We start from the raw sequence: 13,542 nt of genomic DNA on the forward strand, positions 1-13,542 counted from the left end.
GGCCACAAAAACCCTGCTATCTGCAAGACAAGTACTGCAAGCCTTGGGGTTCATCGTCTCTTGCATTCTTCTAATTCCATATGCAAAACTGCATATGAGGAAACTTCAGTGGTACTTGAAAAGCTTATGGAGTCAACATTGTCACAGCCTGGAAACAAGGATTCCTTTCATATCTTCCCTGCAACTAGAGTTCCTATGGTGGGCAGAGGCCTGCCACCAAAACAAGGGACTGCCATTCACACCACCCCCTGCCACCCAAACCCTAACTACAGACGCATCAGACTATGCATGGGGGGCTCATCTGGCAGGGAAGTGCATTCAGGGCAAATGGAGCCCGAATCAGATGCACCTTCATATCAATCAAAAAGAAATGCTAGCTGTACAGAATGCACTGACAGCCTTCAAGGACTACCTTCATCCAGGGCAACTAATGGTAAAGACGGACAACACCACGGTTATGTGGTACATAAACAAGCAGGGGGGTACACATTCCTACCCTCTCTACAGACAATCCATGGTATTGTGGAACACGGCCTTGAGCTATCAAGTACAACTACAAGCTCAATTCCTGCCAGGAAAGCTGAATATTTTGGCAGACGAACTAAGCAGAAATCTCATGGACTCACAAAAATGGAATGGAAGCTGGAACCACAGATTTTCAACATGTTGACACAAATGGGGGAGCCCAGACGTAGATCTTTTTGCCTCACCCCAGAACTACCAGTTGGACAAATTTTGCACAAGAACTCCTCACAAAAAAGCCTGGAAAGTGGATGCTCTGTCCTTCAGCTGGGAAAACCCATCAGTCTATGCCGTTCCCCCTCTGCCTTTGCTCTCCAAAGTTCTACTAAAAGTCAAACAGGACAAACCAAAAATTATTTTGCTTGCTCCAGACTGGCCTCGCCAACACTGGTACACACACCTATGCAGTCTGTCGCAAATTCCTCCATGGCACCTGCCTCAGGCACCTTCCTTACTGTTTCAGCAGAACAACCAAATTCTGCACCCTCAGCTGCAAACATTGAATTTTGCAGCTTGGCTAATCATTTAAATTCCCCTTAGCATCCCTCTGCAAACCTGTGATTGATGTCATTTTGGAGGCAAGAAGAGCTAGTACTTATGCTGACAAATGGAAAAGATTCTGTGCCTGGAATCAGTCTCAAGGGATGAGCACAGCAGTGCCCAATTTACCTCAGACTTTGCAATACTTAACTGAGATGCTTCACAAGGGCCTGTCTTTTCTTCCATAAAAATCCATGCCTCGGCCATTTCAGCTCATTACAACACAGAACCCCCCCCCCCTTTTCTCTCATCCTCTGCTAAAGCAGTATCTCAGAGGGGCCAAAATTTTGAGGCCACCCAGGAGAGCTCCAACCCCTGCCTGGGACCTTAACTTTGTATTGGAGAAACTCACTCTACCTCCTTTCGAGCCAGCTGCTACTGCAGACTTAAAATTTCTTTCCTGGAAAACAGCCTTCCTTTTAGCAATCACTTCGGCTAGAAGGATTTTTGAATTACAGGCCCTTATGGCAGTGGAGCCTTTCATCATCTTTCATGCAGACAGGGTGTCACACAACCAACCCATCCTTCAAGCCCAAGGTGGTATCCAGTGTGGCTCTTAATCAGTCCATTCATTTGCCAACTTTCTTTCCCAATCCACAGAACAAAGGTGAGCGGATTCTGCATTTATTGGATGTACACAGACAACTTAGATTTTACTTGGACAGGACTAAATCTTGAAGAAAATCCGAACTGCTGCTGGTAGCATTTGCTGCAGGGGCAGAGGGAAAGGCTGTTTCAAAGCAAACCATTTCCAAATGGATTAGCCATTGTATTAATTTCTGCTATAAGCACCATGGAAAACCTATCCCCCAGGGGATCAGATCCCATTCCACCAGGGCTGCATCTACTTCTGCAGCCTTTCTCAGAGGTACCAGGGATACTCTAGAAGCTGCTACCTGGAGTTCAGTTCATACTTTCACCAAGCACCATAATTTACCAATTTTCTCTAAATCCAGAGCTGGCTTTGCCACTGCTGTTTTGTAGGGCCTTATAGACAGTCCTAATGCTGTATAAATCCATCCTCCCAACCGTAGCTTTGGGAATCTACCCAAATGTAATGATTGCAACAGTGAAACACGAAGAAATATAGTACAGTTGTGTACACTTACCATAAATGCCGATGTTCGAGTGTATTCACTGTTGCAGTCCTGGTTACCCTCTCTCCAGCCCCCTGTTTTTTTCTCTTACTATGCCTCTCCTTTCTTTTACTACACTTAAAAGCCTTTTTGGTGTATTTGCTTTTGTTTGGCGGTATATATTTTTGAGTTTTAAAATATTTATATATTTTGCTCCCCATTTGGGGGGCACCTGACATCTGGGGCAAGAAAAACTGATGTAATGGCGTTGGCTGCATGCTTTATATCCCTGACGTCATGGAAGAAGGGACAGCAATCGACGCAGGACCCAAGACTTTGTTAATCAGGCTGACTGAGGGCAACCTGCCAGCAGATTACCCAAATGTGTAATGACTGCAACAGTGAATACACTCGAACATCTACATTTATGGTAAGTGTACACAACTGTACTTTTCTACTCTTTTGTCTGAAGAAGTATTGGTATTTTCCTTTGCGAAAGCACTTAAAATTGATTTATTTGTATTTCATGTTGTCCTAGTCAGTACTTTGTTTTTCCCGTTTTACTATTCTCCATTGTTCAACTGCGGTGGTGGTGCTGCGCTAGCATTGTCGCCTCACAGTAAGACGTTGTCCTGTTCGATTCTCAGCTTAGAGTGTCTTCTGTGTGGAGACATGCGTGAATGGGCGTACCTTTGTTGAAGGTTGTGCGTCAGGGCCGGCAACTCTGCACGTAAAAATCTACTGCCAATCATTAGCGGACCAGAGTTTCGCTGTGGTGACCCCAAACCGGGAAAAGCCGAAAGACACAACTATTCTCCATTGTCCCTTTGTCCTTATCTTCACCATCTTCCTGCTTTTAAAAGCTGAACATGATTTTGAACTTCAGCCAAATAATTTTCTAAATCTTTCATGCATTATACTACCTTTGTAATCTTATTTATGTTCTATTCAACCTTGAATAATATTTCCATTGTTTAAATTCTCATTTTCCTTAATTACTGCTCACACTTATACCAGTAATCTTCTGTGCTACCACATTTTCTACAAAATTTCCTACAGTTATTTGACACATGACATTTTCTCAAATTTATAACATTTTCTTTTACTACATTCACTTATCAAATGATCTCCTGCACCTCAATGAAAACCTGTCTTTGGCTGACCTCAATATTTTAACTTACCTTTTCTGTATTTGCAATAATTGCACATAGTAAATACACAAGTTTTCCATTTTTGTGTCCAGAAAAAACATTAATTTCCTATCTCCATTCCATACTTTCTATCACCATACACTTTTATCCATATTAAAACATTTTCATGTTTATTAACAAAAAAAACAATCAGTTCTTCAGCAGTCACTTCAGATGTCCTAATATGAATTTTTACTTCTCTTCTAAATGAGACACCAGTCCGTTCAATAACTTGTGTGCATCATTCACAGTGCTTTTTTCCTTCAAAAGCAGTGACAGTTTTCCACCCTTTCATATGATTCAAATGTTAGCTCTCAAAATGTTTCCAAGTCATTGTGGGTAAAAGCCTGTATACCCACAGGCTTAACTCCCAACAGTACAACTGTATCATGCCATCGATAATGTCTGTCTATTGGACATTTTTTTTTACTACCTGTACAAACTGTTAAACATTTCTTATTCATAACAGAGCTTTATTTATTAATTGCAGCACTAATATTTTTGGAGTAACATAAGCATGTATTTTTAATTACCTTAACATTATCCAGTAATGTTTTTCTCACCACCTTTATCTCCTCATGAAGCCTTTATTGTTACCCTCTTCTTTGCTTCCCTGTTCTTCAAAAAAGCATCTTTGAACTGTGTCCAACCATGATGTTGCAATTTCATCAGCTTGCTCTCCTTCATCCATATTGCACAAAACTTGTCTCTAACCCACCCTCATTTAATTAAATTATCAGGAAGTGGTGTAGTACTTCTTACTCCACACTATTTGTAATCCTCTCATCCATTGCCAGGCACAACGAAAGACTCCTTGCCCTCCAATACAACTCAGTTCCCTTGGACAGAGGCTGCTAGCCTAGTGGGACTAACGTGGTCAGTAAAGGATAAATGAAACTTTCCAGCTGTATATATATATATATATATATATATGTATATATATATATATATATATATATATATATATATGTATATATATATTTTTTTTTTTTTTTTGTGCCGTGCATCTCAAAAGTGCTTAATGTTGGACCTTATTCAGTTACAAAGCGTAAACTAGAATATTTACCACCAGAGTCTCATGTCACTACTACTGAGAAAACCATACAGGTATCTAAATGAGGCATAAGAGGGTAAAAGGGACAAGAAAACAAACACTGAAAACAATTTCAGTCAGTTAATCAAAACCTGAAAAAAGCCTTGGTAACTGAGGTGCAGTTTGTGAGGAATCTGTTCTTGGAAGAGAATAGACCGCCATGAAAACTGGGCTTACATTTAAGGACGAGAAAATAATACAGCTGAATGTGCAGTAGCTGCAAAAGTTTTACTTCTCAGAGATGGAAATGTAGAGTTGAACTCTAAACTGGAGAATAAGGAAAACGGAGAAATTGAAACTTAGGTCGGTTCAGTCACAAACAACTTTTGTTAGAGAGCAAGAGAGATGTCAATCATACCTCACAACTTCTGTGATTTATGGATAGTACTATAGCTTTTGCCTTCAGACTTGCGCTTGCATGGGTACTCCCCATAACGTTAGACCTAATTAAGGGAACAAGCACTATTAAATATCTGACCAGAGCGTATGTAAATATTTAACAGCGTTAATTTTGTAAGCCCTGGTACCTCAAAATCTTCTGTTATGAAAAGTAACACATCTTACCTGTTTCTGACCCTCTATCATTACTTTTTAAAGGCCAGCACTATGATTTTTAATGCTTGAAGGTTGACAGTTATGATGACAGGCAACAAAAGCAGATATTAAAGGCATGCTAACAAGGGAGCAAGGTGAAAGCTTTCCTTCCCAAAGTGAGATGAATCAAAGTTGTTAATATTCAAGAGATTAGCAGTCGCGTCAACTTGGTAAAGCATAACCTTGAAAATGAACCATACATATCTAATAGAAAAGTATAATCTACAGGAACAAAACGTACATCTACAAGTAAAAGTGCAGCAGAAGATTCAGGAACTAGACTGAAGTTAAATACTTTGAAAAGGAACTGTTGTCTTATTCTCAGGAATATTAATGCTGTTAAGCAGACAAGTGGGGTAATCAAACTTGTGAAACAGAGACTGTAAAGGAGGAGAAAGTTAAGCAGACTTCTTATTTGCATGAGATTTGTGAGAAGGTCATAGAAAGATAGCAGGGGAAGCAGGCTGGAGAGTTCAAGGGAGAGAAGGAAAATGAGTGGCATAAACCAAGTGACAGTTTTGCTCCCCCAAAGAGGCTGAGAAAGCAGGAAGATAGTTTTTTCCTGACGTAGCAAAACCGTACCTGGACTACTTGGAAGTCTGTAGAAACGTGACCTGCCTGAAAGACACGTGATAACAGTGCAGCTGTCTGATGTACCAGAAAATGAGAGTTGGGTAAGTACTCCAAAGAAACATGGTAAATCTTGGTGTGAGGGTAAAACTGGGAACAGTTGTGTAATGACTCTAAAGAAAAATCCATGAAAAATAATGGTACTGTTGATTGACTACACTAAAATGCCATAATTGTCAACCTAAACATTAACTTAAAACTATCCCACACTTTTTGATTCTGTGCAGAGTAACTTAAAAAGCATTTCAGCCTGCACTTGCCTCTTTACGCAGTGATGTATAACACAACAGCTAATCTCATCTCTTTTATTTTATTTGCTGGTGCTGGTTTAACCTGTGATGCTTCTTCTTATAAGAATAGGTAAAATGTTTCTTTGGAGCTAGGAAAAATGAAGAAAAGGGTTTGCTGAGCTTTAAACATAACATTTTCAAAGGATAAACACACTGTCATAAGACTTTTGAGTTGCACCTGGTAGAGCCATGTTTCTAAGCCAGCACACACAGGGTTACACTCAGTAGAATCTGTATTCCTGACTAAATCTGCTGCCTGAGTGCTTTGAGGGTTCATATCAGTCATGATGTCTGAATTTGCAAATATGTCATCAGAGTGATGGTGGCAAGGAATTACAGTGGATCTTAGATTGTTCCCATCCATGTAAGCAAATTGTTACAGGGGGGGGTGGGTAGGCATGTAGTAGGTCTTGGGTGTTCTTGTACATAGCTTTTCTAAAGGTTCGATAAAGATAATGTACAGAACCAGTTAGTACATATGTGGTGGAAATTTACCTTAGGGATGATGTGGACAGAAGATTTTTGGTTTAAAAAAGGTGTGTTCTGGGAGTTTAGTCCAGGATAAAGCTGGAGATCCCGGAAAACCTACTCACTGCAACAGATCAGGCAGATTGGCTCTGGCTAATCCAATTGCTCAGCCTTGGTACCTTGTGTCTGAGCTGGGATAACCATGTAATGAAATAGCTGTATTGAGAGTTGAAAGGATTTCACCTGAAAAGTCAGATAAAATAAATTTACAGGAGTTTAGTTATTCTAGTTAGCAGTTGTATACGTTCAGAGATGAGTTAGCGTTTCAACCAGAAGAAGAGTTCCTGTGAAGTGCTGTGCACCCAGTCATATGTGAGGTAAGGCAGGAGCTGGAAATTTATAAATGTTATGCGGTCCAGGTTAGGAAAGGAGCCTCACAAGGAATGAAACTCCCTGTGGTCATGAGAAATTCTACACTTAATCAGAAAGTTGATGTGTCCTAGGAAGTTGTAATGGAAGTTTTTTTTTGTCCTGTACTGGGCTTGGTAACAGTGCGAGCTACCTGAAATTGTAAACATAAATGTGTGCATCAGAATTTGGTAACTGTAAAGAATGTGGTCGGTATTTATAGTAATTTGCACAAATGCGATAGGTTATCCCTGATGTTTATGAATGAGCTTAGCAAAGGCGAGATTCATAGAGGCCATATATGCCAATGCAAAATAACTTAAGTATAATGAAATGCAGATAAGAAATTTTGTAAAGCAGCATATGCTAATTAGGTATTCTTACAATTCGTGGTAGTACATGGTACACAAATCCCTTGCAGTGCTTCATCTTTCTTGTCTGAGTTGTAGTCCACAAACTTGCCCCAGCCATTCTTTTCAGTAGTTTGTTGAAGTATGCATAAGGACTTCACTGTCAAATAAATGAAACATTTCCCCCCAGCAACCCCTTCAGTACCTTGTCTAAGTACATACAAGCCGTACAGTGACACAAAAATAAATCTGTTTGCCCAGCAATTTCTTCAGCAGTTTGTCTCCAGTATGTGCAAGCATAAAAGATGAAATTTCCCCAAGCGATCCCTTCAGTAGTATGTCCAAGTATGCATAAGCACCAAAATGAAACCCTTCCCCACCAATCTCTTCAGTAGTATGTCCAAGTATGCATAAGCACCAAAATGAAACCCTTCCCCACCAATCTCTTCAGCAGTATGCCCAAGTTAAGCACTTCACTGACTCTAAACTGAAATCCCCCAATAAACCTCTTAGTAGTCTGCTCGTGTATGTGCAAGCACGTCTCCGACACCAAATTAAACTTTTCCCCAACAAAACCCTTCAGTAGTCTGCCTATGTATGCCGAAGCACATCCCTGACACCAAATAAAACATTTTTCCTTCCTTTCACAACTCTGTATTCTCCTGTTAAAGTGCTGCTTACTGATGTAGATTCAGGGCCATTTACATGGTTGATATGCAGATGAGCTCATTATGGATTCATCTCTAGGAATCCTATTGATATGCAAACATGTAATGCCTTATTTGCTTATCAGCTGCTCAATCATAGCTTATGCCTTAAACATATTACACTTTTACAATAGGGAGGTGTCTTTATAAAGTAAAGACCTCCACATTTATGTATTCATCCTGAAAGTCTGTGATTTACATAACCATATAGTGTCTCTCTTCATAGATTATTGCTAAGAACATGCAAAGCCCCAGACTTTGAGTTCTGGCCTGTGTCTTTAAAGAAAACTGCTGTAGAACTGTCAGTCACCAGGACTGAATTGCAGTCTGTGAATTTTGGAACAGGCATTTTGCTTTTGTTATATTAGAGATTGTTTTTTCTTTTCAGAACTGTAGTAATCACAGTAACAAGAACTGTTGAGCATTACTTTTAACTTCAGCAATCATTTTTCAGTATTTTGGGTTTCACATAAAGGCAGTAAAAACCTATTGCTCTCAGTAAACAGTTGAGTAAAGTGTATTCCCTGCTTGAAGACTAGGAGCATCAACTGTTACAAATGAGTTAAGTAAGCAGAATGGTATCACTAAGTGTTTACTCTTCATTTCAGATTCATCTCCGACAATTCCATGGTACACGCTATGCAGCTATTGACCCTGCTATGGTGAACAAAGAGGAACTTGAAGTTCAGATGAGCAGCTTGAATGACAGTAATGATGTGCAACAGTAACTTTCACAGTTTTTTTTTTTTTTTTTTTGACAGACATAATCAGTCTTCCTGCCCACAAGCCATGCTGTTATACAGGATTTCTTTGTGCATTTGGTGATCACTGTGCTCCTTGGACTCTGCTTTCTTTGATATACTCATGGCATTTTGATCCATGGTTAAAACCTTGCCATTCTGGACCACTGTTTTTGTAAAACTGATAAATATTGTTTATGGTTCAATACCATAGATTAAATGTAAAGATGCACTGATTTTTACTGCTATAAACTCATTTTGTTAAAGAAAACTTGCTTTCGAAGAAAGATATTTGAGCTTCATAATTTAGTTTCACGTTCATTTATTTCAGTTTTTTTAATCATCTTATTTGTACGAGCTCTTCTACCATAGATTTGCTTTTTCTACAAAAGGAATATAGGTAGAGTTTTGCTGCTGTTTTCATAAAACATTTGTAACAAATATTTCAGTGTTCTGAATATTACCATAATTTTACATTTGTAGTTTTTCTTCCCCTTTTGGGGGCATTTGAAATTCCATGTGTGTATAATTTAAAAAAAAAAATATATATATATATATATATATATATATATATATATATACATATATATATATATATACATATATATACATTCAGAGCCATATTTTCAGTTGATCTGCTATTTTTCTTATATGCAGTTGTAGCTATTACAAATTTAATAAAATTTCTTAATTAAGATGATCATTGTTTAAGTAGTTTTGTTTTTCTACAGCGCGATTATTTTGTTTGGCATTCTATAGACCATGAAATAGCCAGTGCCCCTCCAAACTCATCCTGATACCCACACTATACTCTGTTGTTTGGTACAGAGGCTTTGTAATCTTTGTGATGATACTGTTAAATAAGTTTATGTATGTATCCATTTTTAACCCATAGTAATGCTTTAAAGTTTGTGGTTGCCTTTAACTTAAGCTACCCAGGCAGGAAAGAACTGAATATGGCTGGAGACAGTATTGAAGTGGGTACTTTCATGTGCTTCAGTGGTGTTTATGTAATTTCCAAGACCTTTGGGGGGACATTTAATGGGATCTATAGCTGGCAATCAAGTAATAGGATTTTTTAATGGTGGATTGGATCTCTGAGTTGGGGCCATGGGTAATTTGAAGAGAGATGATGGTATTACCAATAAATAAGTAGATAAGGTTGCCCTGGTATAGAGGGAGTGCTAATACTGCATGAGGTACTGAAAGACTCCACAGTGAGCAACTTCTGTATAGTGGGCTCCTTGCCAACCATCTGCCACTGCTCTCACATCTTGCAGGATCCTCTCTTGTCTCTTCCAATACCTAACCAAAAGAAATTTTGTGTAAGCCTACTTTTTTGTGTTCTTTATGCCTGTGTAACCTGAAAAAAGGTATCATGGGCTTCTGACCAGAAATGTCTGACTATGCCGATCTGTCCTCTAACTCCCTTCATGAGTCCTATCTGTACAATAATTCTTTGTGCCAATAAGTAGACTTTTCCTGGCCGTGAAAAAAAAAAAAAAATCGGGAACCTCCTTTGCTAATTCCCATTAAGTCCCATAAGGTCAGATACAACAGCTGTGCTTGTCAGCTCTCTTTTTGTGGTCTTCCCTTGTTCCCCATTCAAAGGAAGCCTAGTATGTTTTCACATCTGGGACTCGGGCTTACTCCTACCATGTGGCTTTTCAGCTGAAGCAGCCCCTTTCGAAGGAAGCACCATATGTTTTGACAGCCAGGACTCTGCTCATATTGAGGTTTGGCTGCTCTTACCTAGGTCTTCTCCCAAAGTAGCTACAAGACCAGCCTTCGTTTGAGATGTGAGCACTGTCTGAATCCCACATATGCTGCCATCTCCCGTGTTTGCCTCCTTGCCTGATTGCATGTTGCATCATCAAAATCATCTATTAAAACTGCTAGGATATCAAACACTGGCATCTGAGTGAGTGATTTCCACTCTTTCCCAGTCCAAGTAAATTCTAAATTAAAGGTACCTTAAAAGGTGTCCTTCCCTTGTCCCCTAAATGGAGTACATTTCCTAGGTTAGCAGTGTCCCTAACAAGTGCAGGCTTAACAGTAGAGCTGATGTTCATCTTCATTCATTCCTTACTGATGGGTTATCTGTTCCATCCTCGGAACCAAGCCAGCCAAATATCAAGCTCACGTCAGCCAAAACCTCTCGAGCCAAGGTCCTACCCAGAATACTCTGCTCCCTGTTACCTCAGATCTTGTTTGCCGAACTGCTGTACAGCCGTGTCAAGCCACTCTCTCAGCTAAGTGTCTAATTTTTTGAAAGTTTTATACATTGTTCTTTAAATATTTTCAAATAGGGTAGGAAAATATTAGTAGAAACTATCTTATACTTTGGACTCTCTCCCTTTAGTCTTTTCTCTTTATTACCCTTTTTCTTACCTTTGAGTTAATTCTTCATTTCCATCGTTGGTAATCCTTCCTTTTCTCTTCTTATCCTTTTGGGTAGCTTTTCCTCTTACTTTTGGTACTGTTCTCCACATCATTATGTCTGATAAGAAAAGTAGCATTGGTTTCAAGGAGTGTAAGGATTGCAGACGTAGGTTACCGCTTTCCGATGGCCATGACTTGTCTACTGTCCGTCTCCCACCTTACTGTGGATCCCCTGTGTGGGATTTGTAAAAACTTTTCAACCAGAACTCTTAATGAGAGGAAGAATAAATTAATATTAAAAATTCTTCTCAAATCTCCATTCTCTGGGACTATTTCTGGGTCTGAGGGCTCACCCCCTCCTGTTAAACCCCGTAAGAGGCGTTCTTCCTCTTCACCATCGAGATCGCTCCCTTCTTCTCCCTATGGAGATCGTAGGGCGTCAACTTATAAGAAGATGAAATTGATTTCTACTTCGGCGCTGCCACTTGTGACCCTGTCGGCTCCAGGCTCGGCACCACCCCAAATGATTCTGGATCCATGTCTTCCTTGTCGGTGTTAGATATTATGAATATAAGAGTGAAATTAATTCTGTTGTAAATATGCTGAAAGAAAAAGTTTGCTTGAATATATGTTTAGAGTTTAAAATGTGCATTCATACTATATGTATAACAGACAGGCTTCTCTTCACAGCATCAGAAAATGCCTAAGAAAGCAATACTGGAAAACAAGCATTACATGATTTTCTCATGTTTGTAGAACAAATATCAATTAACAGATATCCTTTTTTATAAATTCAGCAATACGTGATGTTTTTCCAGTAGGAACAGCTTATACAGATGTTTCCTTTCAGAATGGCATCCTCACATCAGCAAAAGTGCTTAAATCACAAAAGGACAATAGAAAAGTCTAAAAACAGACATTATGTGACTTCCCATAGAAGGCCAGAAAAATATATCAAGAGGAAATGACAATCTCTTGTGTGCGTGACTAGCTCTGCATATAGCTATTGTAGTAATTCAGTTATGTGAGAGAAGGACAGAGAGAGGTATTTTGTAGAAGTCATCATTCATATCTGTAATGAAGGCAAACTTTGTAAATATATGCTACAAATCTGACAGACTGTGTGGTTTGTTATAAAATAAGTTATCTGTAACTGTGCTTATAGCTGCAAAATATATTTCTTTATCAGTGTGCAGTTTGAAAGGCTTGGTGCTTTAAACAGACTACAGATGGAGTCATGATGCGTCTCTGATTCAGCAGTAAACAGCACAGCAAGACTGTGTGTCTTAAGAAGACTTCAAATCTCACAGCAAGCAAGCAAGCAGGCAGAGAGCAGAGCTCCATATAAAATTTTTCAATGGTGATCCTTTGACAATGTTCCTAGCCTGTATCCAAAAACAGGGGGAGTGAATGGGTAATGTCACTCCTGTAAAAGCACAGTAACGTTTATGTGAAGTACTTCAGATTTCTACAGTTTTCAACAGTTTGTAGCAATACAGTTTAATAGACGTCTAAATCCGGTGAGACTGCATTGCAGGAAGGTGGAGCAGTTCCATAAATTCTCCAGAAAAGGTACAAGACGAAGTTGTAAGACTGAATCTGCCAGTTTTGCTGTACCAACTTCACAAGTGACTACAGAAACTTTTCAACCATCTACAGTAAAGCAGCTTGGCCATCTGCCTGTCTGTTGACTGGTAAGAAAATTATTCTGTGTTACATACAGTATGAATGCCATAGAGGTAATAATAATAACAGAATAAATGTATATACAGCATATTAGCAAATGTAAAACCTTATTAGGGCAAGTTAGTAGTAAGGCATTATGCAAATGGATTGCAATTTGATAGTAAGGCATTATGCAAATGGATTATAATATTTGACTGGTATCTGAAATAAAATCATGTGTGGTATAAAAATGTTTATTGTGTGTACAATGTCATAAAAATACAGTGCATGACATTATCCAAAGGTTAGACTGTACAGACAAAAATTGTAAAGGTAAAGAACCAAGAAAAGTTAATGTTAACATTATATTCAAATGTTAGACAGTTATGTTCTGTCACCAGATGTAAAAGGTTTATTTCAGAGTTGCAACAACAGTCAAATCAGTTACTGATAGAAACTCTAGTACATTTTGTTACAAAGAAATGTAATAAACTCCTAAAAGACAGACACAATGAGTTCAGGAAGCTTAGACAAGTTATACACACATCTTTTCAAAAGTGCATAGGAGTTTCAAATTCAGCAGAACAGCTTACTAAAGAATGTCAGAAAGACCATGCAACATCACAGTTAATTCAACTGCAGTTGCAGGATAAAGGAAATAAATTAGCTCAACTGACAAAGACTTGGAATTTCCTGCATACACAGTTAATCTGTGCAAAAGAAATATATTTTATAATATGTTTATGTTTTGAAAATGGTTAAGCATGCATGCTAGGATGGTAGGGACATGACATGTTGTATAAAGATATACATATACAAGACAGACATGCATGTGTGTTCTTGTCATCTAGAGTACATTTGTTTACAATGCACAAAAGCAAAAGGCA

At 38.7% G+C, this 13,542-nt stretch overlaps 1 protein-coding gene across 1 annotated transcript in view; it reads left to right on the top strand.

The window, feature by feature from the left end:
- SPG21 (SPG21 abhydrolase domain containing, maspardin) overlaps positions 1–8,624 on the top strand; it is a gene marked incomplete in the record, with an annotated part of 640,586 nt that extends 631,962 nt beyond the window's left edge. The window contains 1 exon segment of the mRNA XM_044078676.1: positions 8,477–8,624. Coding sequence (XP_043934611.1) covers positions 8,477–8,596 — 120 coding nt within the window.
- Positions 8,625–13,542: the final 4,918 nt, after the last annotated feature.

This window comes from Protopterus annectens, chromosome 7.part1, assembly GCF_019279795.1.
Source record: "Protopterus annectens isolate FY-2018-M chromosome 7.part1, PAN1.0, whole genome shotgun sequence".
Classification (NCBI taxonomy): domain Eukaryota; kingdom Metazoa; phylum Chordata; order Ceratodontiformes; family Protopteridae; genus Protopterus; species Protopterus annectens.